This window comes from Neurospora hispaniola, assembly GCF_033458365.1.
Source record: "Neurospora hispaniola strain FGSC 10403 chromosome Unknown B0T23scaffold_9, whole genome shotgun sequence".
NCBI classification, from domain to species: Eukaryota; Fungi; Ascomycota; class Sordariomycetes; order Sordariales; family Sordariaceae; genus Neurospora; species Neurospora hispaniola.
In genome coordinates, this window is record NW_026944414.1 from 1,173,636 (window position 1) to 1,190,815 (window position 17,180).

At 50.4% G+C, this 17,180-nt stretch overlaps 5 protein-coding genes and 2 non-coding genes across 7 annotated transcripts; 3 read left to right on the forward strand and 4 right to left on the reverse strand.

Moving 5' to 3' along the window:
• Window positions 1-208: 208 nt before the first annotated feature.
• B0T23DRAFT_448830 (uncharacterized protein) lies at window positions 209-1,852 on the forward strand (the record flags this gene model as incomplete). The annotated part of the gene is made up of 4 exons (XM_062841063.1): window positions 209-350; window positions 417-775; window positions 919-1,071; window positions 1,167-1,852. 4 exons carry the CDS (start codon window positions 209-211, stop codon window positions 1,743-1,745), a joined length of 1,233 nt encoding a protein of 410 aa, XP_062688811.1. The 3' UTR covers window positions 1,746-1,852.
• Window positions 1,853-4,602: 2,750 nt separating this feature from the next.
• B0T23DRAFT_t359 lies at window positions 4,603-4,675 on the forward strand. Its single transcript has one exon. It is a non-coding gene; the product is annotated as a tRNA-Lys (tRNA).
• Window positions 4,676-5,385: 710 nt separating this feature from the next.
• On the reverse strand, window positions 5,386-9,673 carry B0T23DRAFT_244576 (uncharacterized protein). Its single transcript, XM_062834096.1, has 4 exons — window positions 9,545-9,673; window positions 7,273-9,428; window positions 6,643-7,216; window positions 5,386-6,534 (listed from the first exon to the last, which is right to left on the reverse strand). Exons 2-4 carry the CDS (start codon window positions 9,406-9,408, stop codon window positions 5,456-5,458), a joined length of 3,789 nt encoding a protein of 1,262 aa, XP_062688812.1. The 5' UTR covers window positions 9,409-9,428; window positions 9,545-9,673; the 3' UTR covers window positions 5,386-5,455.
• Window positions 9,674-10,705: 1,032 nt separating this feature from the next.
• Window positions 10,706-11,839, forward strand: B0T23DRAFT_325642 (cyclin-like protein; the record flags this gene model as incomplete). Its single annotated transcript, XM_062835523.1, has 2 exons — window positions 10,706-10,930; window positions 11,021-11,839. 2 exons carry the CDS (start codon window positions 10,706-10,708, stop codon window positions 11,837-11,839), a joined length of 1,044 nt encoding a protein of 347 aa, XP_062688813.1.
• Window positions 11,840-12,265: 426 nt separating this feature from the next.
• Window positions 12,266-14,074, reverse strand: B0T23DRAFT_366607 (uncharacterized protein). Its single transcript, XM_062836399.1, has 2 exons — window positions 13,647-14,074; window positions 12,266-13,566 (listed from the first exon to the last, which is right to left on the reverse strand). Exons 1-2 carry the CDS (start codon window positions 13,973-13,975, stop codon window positions 12,666-12,668), a joined length of 1,230 nt encoding a protein of 409 aa, XP_062688814.1. The 5' UTR covers window positions 13,976-14,074; the 3' UTR covers window positions 12,266-12,665.
• On the reverse strand, window positions 12,320-12,392 carry B0T23DRAFT_t376. The gene has a single exon. It is a non-coding gene; the product is annotated as a tRNA-Val (tRNA).
• A 482-nt stretch (window positions 14,075-14,556) lies between the features above and the next one.
• B0T23DRAFT_244601 (uncharacterized protein) lies at window positions 14,557-16,070 on the reverse strand. The gene is made up of 4 exons (XM_062834097.1): window positions 15,631-16,070; window positions 15,351-15,567; window positions 14,881-15,283; window positions 14,557-14,822 (listed from the first exon to the last, which is right to left on the reverse strand). The coding sequence occupies exons 1-4, from the start codon at window positions 15,647-15,649 to the stop codon at window positions 14,592-14,594; spliced, it is 870 nt and encodes a 289-aa protein (XP_062688815.1). The 5' UTR covers window positions 15,650-16,070; the 3' UTR covers window positions 14,557-14,591.
• Window positions 16,071-17,180: the final 1,110 nt, after the last annotated feature.

Genomic DNA, 17,180 nt, shown 5'->3' on the forward strand with positions numbered 1-17,180 from the left:
TAGGTGGCCGAGAGGGGAAAGCCAAGAAATACGAGGTATGTTCCCGTCGCGGAAGCCAAAGTGGAGATTCTGGCTGTGTCGACCTCATCCAAAAGGAAGACCCCAGCAATATCAGACACCACCAAAGCTGGAGAAAATATGCATCAACTCCTCGGGTCGCTAACAAAATCATCACCAGATACTTCACTCTGCCCTTGCTGCATCATCAATGGCACGCCAACGAGCTGCCCGTTTGTGGGCATGTCTTGCCCTAGTGGCCTCGCTTTGCGGAAACGCATTGGCCGTAGGCCCGTCCCATGATGTTGCCTACTGCGCCACCGTCAACACGGCTGACCCTGGCATGGACGCAGGTGAGTAACTAGAGACCTTCCGTCATCGCCATGTTCCCAAGGAGCCTGTACTAACCTCCATTGCAGATGAGAACATTGCAGATGAGAGCGACTTCCAGTCCATGGGTCGGTGCTACAACACCTGTTCTAGTGCCGAGGAGAAGTACGCCTTTGCTGTGGTCTGGCAAAAAAGCTGTTGGTGCACCAACGTTGTGCCGAACTCAGCCAACACCGTATCGTCCAAACAATGCTCAAATCCTTGTCCCGGATATCCTTCAGATTGGTGTGGAGGCGATTCCCTCTACGGATATCTCAAGATCACGGGCATTAAGCCGTCCAGCACGGCGGCGCCGGCGTCGTCAACGTCGACCGGCACCACCACCACCCAGCAAGCCACCAAGACGACCACATCCTCAACGAAGCCCACGACTCAACCCACGACTACAGTATGTATCCTCCCCGTTTGTCCTTATTCAACCCCCAACTTCCACGATGCCCTCAGCGTCCCCGTTCTCGGCGCGTTTTGATATCTTTTCTTGAGTCTACATCATGAAACTCCCCACCCTTGGTCAAACATCTCGCTGTCCAGGCTGTGGTGATCATCAAGACTGAGACTGAGCAGACTGCTGCCATCAAAACTGTCCAGAGCACTGTTCGAGAAACAGTGACTGTGACTCCCTCGCTGAAGTCTTCGGTGGCTTCCTCAGCTGTGGTTTCTTATCCCACCACCCTTGGTACTTCTGTATGATTGTTTTGTACCTTTTTGCATTCGTTTTCGTCAGACCATGCATTTAACCGTAGCTTCCTGGGTGCATGCAAGGCTAACATTGTGGATAGGCGACACATACTACCGATGATCCCGTTACAACAGATCCGATGCAGCCAAGCACCCAAACCGTTACCGTTGGCGGAAAAATACAAACCGTGATCATCACACCAACCCCAACAGCCACCAGCGCAGGTCAGCTCGCCGAACCGGAAGCCAATGGAAAGAAGAAGGCAATCGGCACGGGTGCAGCAGTCGGAATCGCCATCGGCGTCGTCGCTGTTCTGGGAATTATTGGCGTATTGCTCTGGATCTGGTTCATGAAGCGCAGGAAACAGAACGACGAGAGCGGTTCTTCATTCGGATCGCCACGCGGAAGCTCTTCGGGATCAAAGGGCGCCACAGTCACCGAAACTCGCTTCGCACCCGAGCTGGTAGCATGGGGGGATGGACCGGCCTCCAAGAGGAGGAGCACGCTGATGCCAGTCGACCCACGCTTGAATCCATACGGCAGCGCTCTATACAACGGCCAAAACAAGAGCCGCGAGAGTATTGCATCATTTCAGGACAACCAGGACTACTCAAGACGAGTTGTCGGTCAGCCGCGGGTACTGAGAGCCGTAAACCCAGATCCAATCGCCGAGGATTGAGGATTAAGCGGACGGTTTCGATAATTACTCACGACGCACACGAACGTTTCCTCGCGACTACATCATTATCCCTCTCATCCTCATCCCATCACTTTCATCAACTGTCTTCTGCATTTGCATTGAGATACCACGGCGTTTATTTTTGCGTTTCATCTTTTCCGAAACTGGGTGGTAGGCGGGCTTGGTTTGCTTTTGGGGGCCGGACAGGGGGGAACTAAAAGAGTGGGAAGAGGGATGCTGCAGCTTTTGTCAGAACATTTTGCGTTTCTCGAGGGTTTTCCGGCGCGTTTTTTATCCATGTTAAACCACACTTGCATGCGCACATACAAACAGACGACCAACGCTGCTTATCTACCTGCCTTAATTTTCTTGTACTTTTTTCCATAACAATCTTGGGTTGCTGTTGCGTGTCTTTGATTGAGGCTCCTGTACCAGACGATTCGCCGCGCACCTCGAAGCTGTTCCACCCGTCGACATCGATCACTTGGCTTCGACGGAACGGATTCCAACGCTGACCCAACTCGCTTACACAACGGTTTACCTCAGCTCGGCAATACGAGACTACGAAAATCTCTTGACGTCACCCCGAATTCAATATTTCACGGTTTTCTTTTTTTGGACAATACGGAAGCACGACCAACCCTTACTTGGAAACAACAATGGCTGAACCATAGCCTTGCGTGCGCTTGGATCAGAGTTACAGAAGCGCGGCTTATGCGGCGGTTATGGGATTGAAGCTGTATGTGTGGGAGATTATACCAAAGCCAGGGTATATGGGCAACAGGTTCCCCAAATTTCTGCCCACGGCTAGAGTTGGAAACCGAATACCTATCTGAATTGAAACCAAAATGGTTCTTGTCTGCCATTGATAGACGGGCCTTTGTGTAAAGCATCATGTATCCAATTGACGGGGTGTCAAGGTGTCGTTCGTCACCGCGGCTACTGGAGTTGTCTGCTGTCAAGATTGTCAGTGATCACTTCCTGTTCCTGACGGGCGTTCATCTCATTTTTGCTTGTTCCTGATCTACCCTCGCAGCACATCCGCCTTATTTTGTCTTATCGAACCAGTCAGGGTGTGTATACTACAAAATCTGGCGGGTACCTGGACGGTGATGGTGTGTACACTACATCGTACATGACCGTTCGCACGGGTGAGCTTCGGAATGTCCTTGCTGCTGAACCAATCGACCTTGCAATCCACACCAACAACCGAATGGATCTCCATCCACGAAATCAGATAGGGGATGGAGCGCACCGCACGGCTCACCTGGCTCGTTGTTCAGGGTTTGTGAGAAACGGATGGGAAAAAAAGGAACAAAAGTGGTGGGCAGATTTCTGATCCGATTGGCCTTCTGCTGTGTGGCGAAAAAAAAAAAACCTGAAACTCAAAACCAAGAATCGATGGAAGCCGCAGGTTTGATTTCAAGCCCGCCGATCTCGAAGCAACCCAATGCAGGCCCAATGCAGGCACCACGGAAGCAAACGTGATGCAATTGCTGAAGATCCTCATTTATTGACAGTGGTCGATTGTCTCGGGTTGAGTTGGGCCAACAAAACGTGTTGCTGCAAAATTGATAAAGAGCTCAGATTGACGTGAAAACAAGGGACAAAGGATGAAAAGACATAGGAGCGATTGCATTATCAAATCAGTTTTGTCAGATAAACTCCGAAAGGTAGATGCACAATGTGGAAAACTTCCAAAAAAAAATGTCTATGACGCAGTTTGTTGTTTGTGCTTTACACATGCGCAATCGACACATGTCATATCCACTTGCCGCGCGTACACTACACATATCGAGGCACATGGTGTAGTAGATACTACACATCCTTGTACATAAATATATGCAAGGGAAAAGGGGTTTCTCGGATATTGAAAGATCCCATTGGAATGCAAGTCATGGAGAACATGCACGTTGTGCCCTTCGTTGCTTCTTCTCGCATGCTGTCCACGTGAACCATCTCGGCATTGCGATGAAAACCGGGGTGTTGAAAGAGGTTGATGCAAAGAATGCCTACATATCAAGGAGAATGAAGAAACAAAATGTATACGAATTTGGGAACCGTTGCAACAATGCAGTAGTCTGATGGTAGTGATGCGTTTTATAGTTGAATGTTGACCATCTCAACTTTTCCCACCCGAAGACCTCGGAGTGAGTGAGTGAGTGAGTGAAGACCGGCGCCGGCCGCGTGCCGGGATCCTCGGGAGGGAATCATACACTGCACTACACTACACTAGAAACCACGAGGAACGTCTGCCTTGCCTGCCTGCCCTGGCTCCCTGGTAACAACAGCCTGACCAAAAAAGAAAAGAAAAGCAAAGAAAAGAAAAGAAAGCAAGTCAGGCCATCCATCCGAAAAATAGGGGAATGTCAATCTACCTTACCTTATGTACACCCATGGTAATCTCGGACTAGGTCGTAAAATGTTTCAACGATTTTGCTTTTCTTGTTGTCAAAGTCGCTTCTTCCGCTCGCTCGGTAAATAGGGACTTGATTCAGCAATCAATCAATTAGTCAGTCAATCAATTAATCTGGCCTTGTTTGTCCCTTGACCTTTTCTGCTTTTTTTTTTTTTTTTGACAATTCAAACTTTGCTTTGTAGTGTAGTGTAGCACATCCATCCATCCATCCATCCATCCATCTGAAAACATGCAAAACTGATGTAATTTGAGGAGGAAAAAGGTTACCAAGTTCATTCCTACTACCTTTCGAATGGCGGCGGATCTATCCGTAACTTCAGTTGCAATCCTCACTCTCCCCTAGGTACGCATGCATAATGCTAGATATATCAAATGCTCAAGCGTACATAGGCCTAGCATTTCGGTCAGCTTAGCATCATCCAATGGCGGTTAACAACCGCCCGGCTAGCTCAATCGGTAGAGCGTGAGACTCTTAATCTCAAGGTTGTGGGTTCGACCCCCACGTCGGGCTCAATTCCCGATGTTCCTGGTGATAGGACAACATCATCTTTTTTGCAAATAATATCTCTTTGGAATTTCATGAAGCGGTCTCTTTTTGAGTTCCCTTTCCACTTTTCCTGCGAAGTGTGTTCTCCTCATTGGTACTTATAGTCGCAAGGAAGGTAGCGGGTCGGCATCTCGCTTCAGTCTTCATGGTACCGTCGTCGTTTATCATTTATTTTCTTGCACAGGAAGTAAGCCGTACCACCAAGTCATCACCACATTACGTAGACTTATTGATGATGGATGTTCATTAGAAACAGTATTTCTTCCAATTACCTGTGGTACACTGACCAGAATCTATTATCCTTCTCCATAATACTGTACATAACTTTTGTGCAGGCGAGGTGTGCTGGGAGACATATATGTCCCCTCATGAACCAGTCTGTCCACCTACTTCTTCAGCTGGCTTTCATGTATATAGCAACAACAAGTCTCGGAAGTGACGAATCCGAACAGCATTCCAATATGACCATAACACACAAATGGCACAATTGTGCTCAGGAAGTGAGTCCGACACCCTGCATATACATGAATAATGACCACCTTGACCCAAACATGAACCACCAAAAGGCCGCCATCTTTTCTTGCTATATCCGAGGACCCCATTAACGCCCAAAGGTGGCATCACGTCCTTAATGACCTATTCCGACTTTTTCCCAATCACCAATAACTCCTAGACCGAAAAACATCCATCATGTACGCCGTATTATAAACAATTGACAAGCAACCCACGAGATGACAGAGCCACTCAATGATCGGTTGGCTCTGGCTTCACAAGGTCCATCTCGACACTTGGGGCCCGGGAGCTGTCTTCATCTGATGACGATTCAGCATTGTCATCGTCTTCATCTTCATCGTCCTCGTCATCCTCTCCCTCGTCATCCTCGCCCTCTGTCGCGGTAGAAAACTCTTCCTCGTCGTCCGAGGTTGGATTGCGCTCACTGCAGAAGCTTGCGAGCAGGTTGTGATCACCCTGTGGCTCCCGCTTGATGTTAGAGATCGGATCAGGATCAGTAGTAGCAGCTCGCAGGGGCTGAGGAACAGCAATAGCAGTTCCAAAAGCGTCGGGGCCAGCAGTAGCAGTCCGAGCGCGCTCATGAGCAACACCGACGGCATGGACTACCTCAGAAGCAGCTGTGCCAGTTTGAAGAGGCTCAGGCCGGGCAGCAGCTTCAGTAGGAGCAACAGCTTCAGGAGCAGCAACGCTAGGGGCTCGAGAGGGTTCAACAGCTGGTTGAACTGGCGCGGCGTGTTCATTCTTGATTGAGGGAACCGAAGCTTGGTTACTGCTCAGCAAAGGGGCCGGCTCGACGGGCTCAGCCTTGATGGTAGAGGTTGCAGTTGGTGCCGAAGATGGCGGAGGGGCATCTACCATTGATGCATCAACCATGGTCGTGTCATGATCATCGGCAGCTTCATTAGCCGCGGCGTCCGGAGGGACAAAAAGGCCCTCGCTAACAGCCCTCTCCTGCTTCGGCTCCTCCGGTTCTTCGACCTTCTCAGGCTCTTCAGGCTCGCCCTTGACAACGGGCGCGAACAAAGGATCGGTTTTTTGTAAATACGGCACCATCTCTGCTCGCAATGCTCGCTCTACCCGGGGTAGCCCCTTACGATTCGCGACCTCACTCCCAACCAGTGCCGAAAGATAATCTCTTCGCAGTATGTCGTGGAGATCGTCAGCCTCATCTTGAAGCCGTTTCTTGAGCTCCCTGCACATGACACCAAGCTGATCCTGTACAACGCGGGTGGCAGCCTGGAATATCGACATACGGTGGGTTCCAACATGCGCTTCCATTATGTCCTTCATTCGCCTAAAGCATCCCGAGCCTGTGAAAAAATGAAAGTGATTAGCAAAGTTGCCCGAAAAGTGAATTTTTTTTATTTTTTTTTTTTATTTTTTTTTTTTTTTTTCAAACGTCCCGGTTAGCCACGTACCTCTTTCCTCAGCACAGGCCTGATACGTCCTCTCCATCTGGGTCTGAATAGTAGGCGCGAAGCTACGATTCGCATCACGCTGTTGTTCTTGAACGATGGCATTCAGTGCATCGGGTAGTTCAGAGATCTTCTGGCAATGGGCTTGGAGTTGCTGATACAACATGTTGATCCCGTGGTAATTATTTGCCCGTTGTTGAGTTCGAATTGTTGCCTCTCTGTGGAAGGTCTCGAGCAACAGCTTGGTGGACTTGGCGAAGTTCGTCAGGACGCCGGGAAGACGGCGCTGGAAGGTTCGCTCCCAAGTAGTACTCAATGGCGTATGAATGGGTTCAATGAGCTCTGCATTAAAGTCTCGAAGACCCGAAGCACCAGAAAACACACCGCTCCGGCGACAGGTGGCTCTGTACGTTGACCAGAGCAACCCACCTGCATCTCTGTGTGCGCCCCAACCCGTGGCGGTGGGCAAGGCCCTGTCTGCTGCGACAGGCAAATACTTCTCAAAGATTTCATAGATGTTTTCCGCGAGCGCCTCTTTGAGGTTGTTCATAGTCTCCTTTACCACGTCGTCCAGTTCCTACAAGATGTTAACAGTTGACTAGAACCGCGGCCGGGGATGGGCCAGTGACTTACCTGCTCCATTTGGTCGATCCGCTTGCGCAAGTGGTTCTCCTCCGCTCGCTTCTCGCTGTCGGTCAGGTTTGATCGTGTGCCGTCATTGGTCGCCCACATACTCAGCGAGTTGAGAAGCTGGGAAAGGTCAGCAAGGAAGCGTCTGCAGCTAGCAGCCCGACCATTTTCTGTAAGTTTTTGCGCATGGGCCTGAAGTTGAGGAATCTCAGTTTCCTCGAGTGACCGGAACCCAGCGCTGTTAAACTTGTCCCTCACCAGCCTCCCACTCAGCTTCTGGAAAGCACGACTGCTGACACAGAAGACTGGAAGGGTCTCAGCAACTTTGTCATAATCCCGTAGGTCGACATCTGGGTTGAAATTTTCCTCGTCTTCTTCGATTGCAGTTTCTTGGTCCAACTCTTTGATTCCCATGGCAAAGTCCTTCTTGATGGCCGTCCGGGAATACTCGTTTCTTCCTTGGATGCAGATAGCCTTAACCTCCGACTCCAAATTCTTCTTTTCGGACTCAATCTCCTTGATAGCCGTCCGGGTTTCCTTTGCTTGGTCTTTGAGATCCCTAATACCCGCGCGAGTCTTCTTTTTTTCTTCTCTCAAAGAAGAAATCTTATTTTCAATGTCCTCTTTCGTCAATGGCTTTTTCTCTTCGCCGACTTTGGGGTCAGAGTTTTCCTTATCGCTTGAGTCGGACATTTCGGCATCCGAGTTATTTCCGTCTCCGTCGCTGCCGCTATCGCTACCGCTACCGCTGTCACTATCAATGGGATCGTTGTTACGTCGTTTGCGGCTTCTCCGTGATCCGCCATGACGCTTTCGTTTCTTGGCCTGCTGGGCTTCAGACGGATCGTAGACCTGCTCTCCCTTGTCCAGTTTGTCAAGTAGTACATCCCACTTTTCCATTTCTTCGTCAAGATGGTCGCGGATCTCGTCACACGCCGCTTCCTGATCTTTGAGATCACCGAGCTTCTTCTTGAGCTTCTTGATCTCGTCTTCTTTGCTTCGAATCTGTGTCTCGTGTTGAGAGACACGTTCTTCAAGATTGAGACTCTCCACTGCCTCAGTGACCGAGATATCATCGGTCTTTGAGCAAATGAAAGTCACAGCTGAATATGCGCCATCATATTTCAGCTGGCGCTTGAAGGTATCGCCAAGCAGAGACTTTGCCGTCTTGTCATCCACAGCGCGGGTGATGGGTGCCACAATCCAAAGACCGGTACATGCCTTCATGTAGTTTGCAGCAACGGCGGCTCTTGCGGCGTTCGAATCCTGGACACCGGGAAGATCGACGAGGCACACTCCTGTGGATAGGACAGAGGCCTTGGTGTATATGCGAACAACCTTGATAAGAGGCCAGTACTCAATCGACTTGTCTGTGTTCTTCTCCTTACTGTCGACGTAGGACTGCAGTTGGCGGTAGAGACCGGCAGCTGTGGTGGCTTGAAGCTTCCTTGTCGTGCCTAACACATTGCGGACCGAGGGCTGGTTTACAAGCTCCACAGGACTATGCTTCGGCATGGTGTCCTTGACGAGGCGGGGATAGACAGCTTTGATCTTGGCATAGGCGATACCGGCCTCGCTATCTTCGTTGGAACTCTCGCGCGAAACCTCACCACTTCCGTCAAGGAGATCGCTGTAGAGCTCTTGCAACTCTTTTAGCCACTCGGCCGATGTGATGAACTCAACTTCGGCACGGTAGAGTTCATTGGGGTCTTTTGAGTCGTTGTAAGAGATCTCTGTGGGAGATGCTGTGCAAGCTCTCATGCAGTTTGTTGCCAGGAGACGCTCCTCATCAAGGACGGCACTGATGACGCTCGACTTTCCGGCTCCTGTGTTGCCTACGACTCCAACAATAGTGCGGGTCGGTTTAGCGCGAGATTGAACATCATTGATCATCTTGAGCCACTGGGCGGCTGTGGTGTCCTCGATATTTTTGGCGGCTTCGAGGGGACCTTTGAGGCCCTCGAGAGCCTTGACACCGACACGGACAGCCCTCTCGAGGACATGTACCGACCGCTTTTCGCTGTCGTTAACGAGTTCTTGGAGCCACTGGAGGTCAATCCTAGGCTCGTCGTCATGTGTGGGCGCGGGCGGTGCATTGAAGCCCCTGTCATCGCGGGGTTCGCCCTTCACCGCAGCCATGGTTTCCCTGTGGCGAAAGTCTGCATGTACGTAGGCCAAGTTAGCTTGCGGCAGGAATATGAGACAGGATTGCGTCCGCAGGATCCTATTGGTTGTCGGGGGGGGAGACTATATATCAAGAATGGAACGGGCATACCTTTCAAATCTTCCTGGTCAGTCTGTTTGCCCCAGTGGTTGACTTGACAATGAGAGCAGACTTCTGTGACGGCCGACTTGTAGAGGGTTCACTCCGTCAAAGTCGCAATTGCACGGAATACCACAGTGATGATGGAGGATACGAAAGAACGGAGTCGCGTAGTAACACGCGACGCGTCATTTGACGTTCAGGTGAAGGAAGTGTCAGGCAAGTGTCTAGCCCTTGCGAGTAGTTGTTACGAAGATGGTATGGTGGGGTGGGTAAACGAAGTAGACAATTCTAAACGAATCTTGAAAGGACGGGACTGTGTGGAATACTCGAGATTAAATGGGAAAAAACCGCGATCCAGCCATATGTCGAATGTCGTAGATGTCTCAGGAAAGTTACTTGATTCAGTGGGCCAGAAGAAAGACAACAGACCGAACCCACAGGATGGAATTGGCCGGGCGGGTTTCGGTTTCGACGGGTGGAATTGCGGGGATGTGCGCTGCTTCCAGTCCAGATCGAGTTGAGAATCCGAATCACTCGCAGGGGGGACAAACGCGCCTTCTGTGCCCTAAACATTTGATAAGCACGCGTATTAATGCGGGAACCCCACCTCGACTTCACGTCACCCCGTGATTGAATTAGCGCGGCATCCTCGACCCGGCCAGTACCCTGCTAGCGCTTGCCTGCCTGTGTAGATGTGGGGTCCTCTGTCTGTTAGTGTTGTTAGTGGCAGCTCCGTACTCACAGCGCATGTACTTTTGAGGTACTTGAACAGGCACTTCATCCGTCAAGCAGTCTAGGCTTACCTTTACAATAAACTATTATGATACATCGTTGTAGTTCAAAAGCGCTTTAGGTATATGAAAGCACCGTACTTCGGGCATATTTGTTAGATGTACAACGATCTGTATTGTTGCTGGAGGGCAGAAAACCCAACGTGTAAACATGGCTCCACGAGACTCGTCTGATCGTGTAAGTGATGCTCGTACAACCCCAACCCTAGACAGTGCATCGTGAGCGCAGCCTGCCGAGTCAAGACAGCCATCAATTCATTGTTCAATGCAGCTCGCGATATCCTCCAGCTTCATCTTGCGCCAGTTACTCAATCTTTTACAAAAACAAACCCTCTACGTTCAATCAAATTCAAGACGATCTCCAGCCGATAAGGCAATCATGTCGCATATGGTGAATCCCCTGGCGACGCCAGAACAGCTCTATCAACGGCGCTCCTTCAGCGCGCTTCCCACAGAGCTGCAAGACGCCATCTTCTTCTCAACCCAATGCCTCACCCAAGCAGCCGGTCTGCTCCTCCAGCTCCCACAATCCGTCACAGCCCAAGCGAACGTCCTCCTCGCGCGATACTGGCTAGTGGAACCCATGATGTCCCATGAATTCAGCGTAAGCCCTTCCCTTCCTCCCACCTCCTCTTCTTCCCCCAAAGTCGCCTCATCATGAACAAACCACTTAACACGTCTTCCCTCCTCCCAGGACATCTCAGCCGCCTCCGTTTACTTAATCGCCAAACTATCCCCATACCCTCGCTCCCCGCGCGACCTCGCTCTCGTATACAGCTACCTCCTCTCTCCATCCTCGACCTTCTTCCACCCATCATCCGCGCCTGCGTCCGACGACTCACAACCACCACCACCACCACCACCAACCAACATCCCAAACGACTACTACCTCCCCGAACACGTCTACAACTCGTTCCACACACGTCTTCTCCGCTGCGAATCCCGCATCCTTTACGCGCTCTCGTTTGACACGCACGTCTCCCTCCCCCACCCCTTGGCCATCACATACCTCCAAGCTCTCGACTTCCTCAACACCTCCAAGTCCACGATATCGAAACGGACGCTCGCGTACCTGAACACGGCGCTCCTGTCGCCGCAGATGCTGTACCTGACCAGCCAGCCGAACGCGCTGGCCGTGGCGGCTATTTATAACGCGGCTAAGGACGTGGGCGCCAAGATGCCCGAGTGCGAGTGGTGGGAGGTGTTCGATGTGGATCGGGAAGAGCTGGGGTTCTTGGTGGTGGGCATGAGGAGCGTGGATGGCTGGGGGAGGAAGATGAGAGAGGATGTGGAGAGGATGAAGGCGGGGACAGAAGGTGGTAGCAAAAGAGGCGGTATGATTACTCGAAGGGATATAGAGGGTGAACTAAGGAGGAGGGGTATAAGTCTTGGGAATGGTAATAATGATGGTGGGAACACTGGTGTTGGATCTGAAGAGCCGGTTGATATGGAGGCGGAAATGGCGAGGAGGATGGATGAAAAGATGGCAGAGATTGAGGGCAGTGCTTCCTGATGTGTGCTGCCAGAACGAACTCGTTCAACATGGTGAAACTCGAGACAGCTGGTCTACTGTAGAAGCGACACCAGAAAGAAGGTTTATGGATAAGCGCCCAAAGATACCCAATAATCTGAACGAAAAGCAATCAGCAGTTCTACAGCATATTGAAATTGTCAGCTATTCTAGTCTTGCACTTAGTGCACGTGTTCTATCTTTTCTCAGCCCAGGTTCACAATGATCCTCTACTATCACGGCTGCCCACTAACACTTCAGGCACTTTGTGAACTTGCTGAGTCGTCATAATCACATATTGGACGTTGTGAAGGACCTGACTTAGAGTAAGCAATCTGTATCTGGTTGTTCATGTTCAGGCTCTTCCATTTCATGACGACTCAACAGATAGATAGATATGAAGCCCAAGCAAACGAACAAAAAAAGACTCCTTAAAAGGGAAAACAGCAAAAGCGACAATGTCCTCATCAAGACAAAAAGCGATGCTCGAACCAGGTTTCGAACCTGGGACCTTTTGCGTGTGAGGCAAACGTGATAACCACTACACTATTCGAGCCACCGATGGTAAATGTGACGCCGTCGTAATCCACAAGTATCGTCGTGTACGATCCACTTGGTGCCGCACATACAGGCCATTATCTACAGACTAGAATTTTCACGACAGCGTCAAATGACGAACAAGCTCTTTAACTTTTCTATGCCCACAACCTGATACATGATAGTAATACAACCTATCTTCCATTCCTCTCTCAATTCCTTTGACGGGGAGGTGGAATGATCGGAAAAATTTCCCACCACGGCACAGCAGTTCTTCTGACCGTCACTCACCTCACCTCGAAACCATCCACCCCAACCCTCCCTTCACCATACTCCCAGCATCAAACCCCACACAAGTAGCTGTAGCATAATCGCCATCATGGCTAATACTAAGCAGCGCCACCTGATGATGGTCTGCATCACCTCCTCCCTTAACCACCCCCCTGATGATAGCCACAGGCGGTCCACTTCCCAACCTAGCCCTACCAGGAGATGCTTCCTGCGGTGCTGTTGTCCTCCCCCTCCCCCCCACCAGCGTGCTATCATTTGACTCTGTTGTTGTATCAGGCTTGTCTGTCTCAAGGTGATAATCAAACATTCGATCCTCAGGCATGATGTCTTTAGTATCAACGGGGGTGGCCGGACCAGTCGTAGACCCTTCAAACGGTCTCTTGTCTGTTTCCAGGTGGTAATCAAATACCATGTCCTCGGGCATGATGTCCTTGGTGTCGACTGGCGTAGTAGGACCCGTTTGGGAACCACTGAAGCTTCGACGACGAAGAAGAGCTCTGTCGGACCCGTTGGGTTTGTCGGTTTCAAGCTTATAGTCAAAGACTCGATCCTCAGGCATGATGTCTTGGGTATCCACGGGGGTGGTTGGGCCACGGGCGGAACCTTCAAAGACGTGGTGATGCTTGTTGTTGTTGTTGTTGTTGTTGTTAGTGTCGAGCTGTTGGTCAAAGAGTCGGTCCTCGGGCATGATGTTCTTGGGATCTACTTTGGTGGTGGGCCCGGTTGTTGAGCCGGTGAAGGTTTTAGAAGAAGAAGAAGAAGAAGAAGAAGAAGAGGAGGAGGACGAGGCGGCTAGTTCCCTTTCAATCTGGTCCAGTTCCGCTGCCTTGGCGACGATGATGTCGTGAAAGGTCAAGTGACGATGCGGATGGGCTTTGATAGCTGCTTCTTTTGCTGCAAACCTATAGGCCAAAAGGTCAAAAAGTGTTGGCTACCCCTAGTCTGTCTCTTGAGATAGAGAACGAAAACCTAGATTACTTACCTCCCAGCCATAAAAGCAGCTACCTCTCCCAAATCCACACCATGACCCTTCCACTTCTGTTCTAGCCTTTTATGACCATTACCAAACCCCTCGATCTCCTTGCCCTGCTGCTTAAGCGTGTCATGCTCCTTTGCAAACTTTAGCACAGTACGCAAGTATGATTTGAGTTTGGAGCTAGGCCGTCTCAATTCTTCTTCACACAGGATCCTGCGAACAAAGTGTCGACCGCGGCCAGTAGGGCAAGACAAGATGGTTTGGATTCGCGATACCTGGCAGATATCGGTCCCAACATTCATGGGCCATGGAAAGCGGATGAGTCGAGATGCCATGGTGACATACCTACCTTATTGGTAGCGGCTTTCCTAAGCGAGTCTGTCAAGCTGAGAAGAGGAATAGGTGGTGGTGAGCAGGACACCGAGGTGACGGCATTGTGATGGGACAATGTAACGTGCAAAACCTCGCAGGGATCTGATGTGAGTTAGGTTCTAGACCACTGAAGCATTCACTGAAATGCCCTACAAGGACGGACAAACACGCTAAAACACGACCGTTGCGACAACCCTACGTCATGAAGCGCTTTAACGATACATTATCGATAAGGTAAGTTACCTATTATGGACAATAAGGTAGAGGAAGCCTGAACAATGATATTTGAACTCTCATTCTTTTTTTTTTTGACACCTTCGCCCATTCTGTTGCTAATCCTCCAAATCCTTCCCTTTTTTGGTGCTTGTGAGGCACATGATTACCTGTATGACAAAGTTCTTCATGCTTTCGATGCAAATAATTTCCTACACCGCGGACGACCATTGCCGCAGTTCCGATCAACGACTGATAGCTGTTATGAGTATTTCTCAACATCGAACAACTTTTGAGGTTTTACCCTTCTTCCAGAAATGTAGTCCGTGCATGTACGGGCGAGGTAACACTTCTTCGTCAAGATGCTTAGTTTTCGCCGAGAAGAGGAGCACGCTCGGCATCGGGCTGAGTCTGGCGTGTGCCCCAGCTGACCTCCTTACCGGTCCAAGCAGGTACGGCAACGACCACAGTGAAGACAAACAGCACTGCCATGATGGTGAAGGCAAAGATCCACTGGAATGCAATGACGCGGTCAAAGAACTGGGCGACTCCCAAGGAAGCACTCAGAACGCTTAGGTTGAAGCCCATGGTGTAGTCCTGCGAGCTGTTAGTAAACAGTGTCTGTAATGTAACAAATGAGCTGTAGAAAGCTTACCTTGTAAATTACAATGAAGAACATTCCGTAGACCAAGATCGACCAGATGAAGACGTTGGCAAAGATACGAGCAACAAAGCTATGCTGGGCAGGGACCATAATGGCACCGTTCCAGTACAGAGCAACGAAGGTCCAGGCGAGGGGACCAGAAACAGCGGGCATATGAATGCCCCTGGGGTACGCATTATGGCGGAAGTACAGCGACGTGAGGTTGATGAAGTTGATGATCAACAAGATCTCGGACCAGATGAAGTGCGAGCGAACGAAGAGCATCACCCACCCAAAGTGAAGCAGGTTGTTGAAGATGAAGTGGCTACCGACAGAGGCGGCAGCGTTGACCTGGGCGGAATCGTTGGAGAAGAGGTGGCCAATGTAGACTAGCTGGAGAATGAACAAGACAAGCCTGTCCAAGTGTCAGCATCGATATACGGCCGCGGCTGGTGGATTTGTGCATGGTATTCATTACTCACCAGTAAATAGAGGTAATGGTGGCATTCTGCGTGAAGCCCGAAGGATGGGCATAGTTCTGACCCCAAATCGTCCGGCGAATGAGGTGTCCATCGTGAGGCGATTCGAAATCGTAGTAAACGGTCGTGATCACGGACAGGACCCAAGAAAGCAAAGTCAGGACCTTGTAGGTGGTAATGGATGTCGAACTATGCGTTTCCCGCTTCGCGAAGGGGTTGACTGTTGGAAAACTAGTTAGCGCTGTGTACGACAAGACTGATGAAAGTATAGTTATCCACCTACGATCGCTGAAGTTCGCCATGTTGAGCAGCAAAGGGAAGATGGACCTATATGAGCTCAGTGGGCAGACCTGTGGTTGATGGTGTTGTGTATTGGGAAACGATTCCGACAGAGGGGGGGAATACGAGGAAGAAGAGAGGTGACAAAGTAGTCCTGCGGACGGATGTGGGGTGTTATGTAAGGGCCGAGGAAAAACAAAAACAGGTAGACAAGACCAGATTGGGATGGAAAATGGGAAGAGGGTGTGTGGAGAGTGTTTCGGTTTGCGGGGAAGCAATGGAGGAGGCAATGGACGGATGTAAGTGGACAAGCACCACGGGAAGTTGAGCTACACGAGGAATTCCCATCCAGCAAGAGTAGTGTAACTCTTCCATGCAATACCGAACGGGGGGCAAAAGGAAGGAAGGTCTCGTACGTTTCCCTTCCTTGTTCCTTGCTCTCACTATTACCTCTCGTATACTCTTCCTTTATACAGGACGTTTCACCCAAACGAAGTAAGTGACTTTTGGCTGCTACCCCGCGTGGGAATGAGGCCACTTCTTGCGAAGGGGAATTCCATTGATACCCAGGACGACCATCAAGATGAGCCAAGAAGAACGTAAAATAAGAGGTACCTCGCTACCTCTCTACTTCTCTACATAGCCGCGTAAGTGCGTCACTGTCTTGGCCTTTTTGTTTGTTCATCCGATCCGTGCCACCCACACCAGGCCAGAAACAAGCAGCTCTTTCAATGGAAAGCTCGGCTGTGGTTGTAATCCCAGGAGGCAGAAGTAACCATTATCAGGTTCATCTCCCCGGCGGTTTCACCACATGACCCTGGACTCGGACAAGGTCCTGGAGCTGAAGCCGGTAGCTTCCAGGTTGTTAGACTTGCGCAAGCCATCGATCTATCTGCTGATGATGTGCGGACCGTTTCACGCATTCGCGACTGGCAGACCTTTTGAGTTGCACAACGCGAATCCGTTTACCGGTGTAATGGTTATCATGACTAAGAAGAGTCAAGTTGGAGAAATGCTATCAGCGAGGGACTACCGTATAACGGACGGGAAACAGAAGAGGTCGGATTTCTAGTGTACGAGTCTCGAACTTGAGAACCTTGAGGAATGCACAGAGTGGGAGAGAGGTGGGGCTGAAAGGGCAGATGAGGTCTTTCCATGCTTCTGATTGGGCAAAACGGCTGGGCAATGTCGTCATCATACTTGCCCTGTTCGTCGCCTCCAAGGCAGCCTATAGCGATCAGTCCATCTGCCTGTTCATCCCACAAAAGGAAGTTACAACACTCGAGACTCATGAAATCCTTCGGCATTCGTTCACACAAATTTTGAGCATTTTTTTGCCTTAATGAAAGGATGGGCAGTGCCGTGGATGCAAAGACGCCAAGTACGGACGGCATACCACTGAGATGGACGGGACACCGCCTCTGTTTTGTTTATTTTGTTTACTTTCCCGTCGATGCCCGCATATGTAGAAGATCCCGATGTTTTGATACGAGAGTTATGCCGGGCGACCACCTCAAGCGGCATCATGCTGTGCTGCCAGTGTCATCTTGAGCT

What these genes read in the sequence shown, in the direction of transcription:
- B0T23DRAFT_244576 (XM_062834096.1), bottom strand. Translation starts at nt 9,408, where the DNA reads ATGGCTGCGGTGAAGGGCGAACCCCGCGATGACAGGGGCTTCAATGCA. An exon ending in GGATCGACCAAATGGAGCAG is followed by an intron (nt 7,217 to 7,272) that starts GTAAGTCACTGG and finishes AACATCTTGTAG; the next exon opens with GAACTGGACGACGTGGTAAA. An exon ending in GGCCTGTGCTGAGGAAAGAG is followed by an intron (nt 6,535 to 6,642) that starts GTACGTGGCTAA and finishes ATTTTTTCACAG; the next exon opens with GCTCGGGATGCTTTAGGCGA.
- B0T23DRAFT_366607 (XM_062836399.1), bottom strand. Translation starts at nt 13,975, where the DNA reads ATGGCATCTCGACTCATCCGCTTTCCATGGCCCATGAATGTTGGGACC. An exon ending in GCTGCTTTTATGGCTGGGAG is followed by an intron (nt 13,567 to 13,646) that starts GTAAGTAATCTA and finishes TTTGGCCTATAG; the next exon opens with GTTTGCAGCAAAAGAAGCAG.
- B0T23DRAFT_244601 (XM_062834097.1), bottom strand. An exon ending in ACCATTACCTCTATTTACTG is followed by an intron (nt 15,284 to 15,350) that starts GTGAGTAATGAA and finishes ACACTTGGACAG; the next exon opens with GCTTGTCTTGTTCATTCTCC. An exon ending in TCTTCATTGTAATTTACAAG is followed by an intron (nt 14,823 to 14,880) that starts GTAAGCTTTCTA and finishes AACAGCTCGCAG; the next exon opens with GACTACACCATGGGCTTCAA.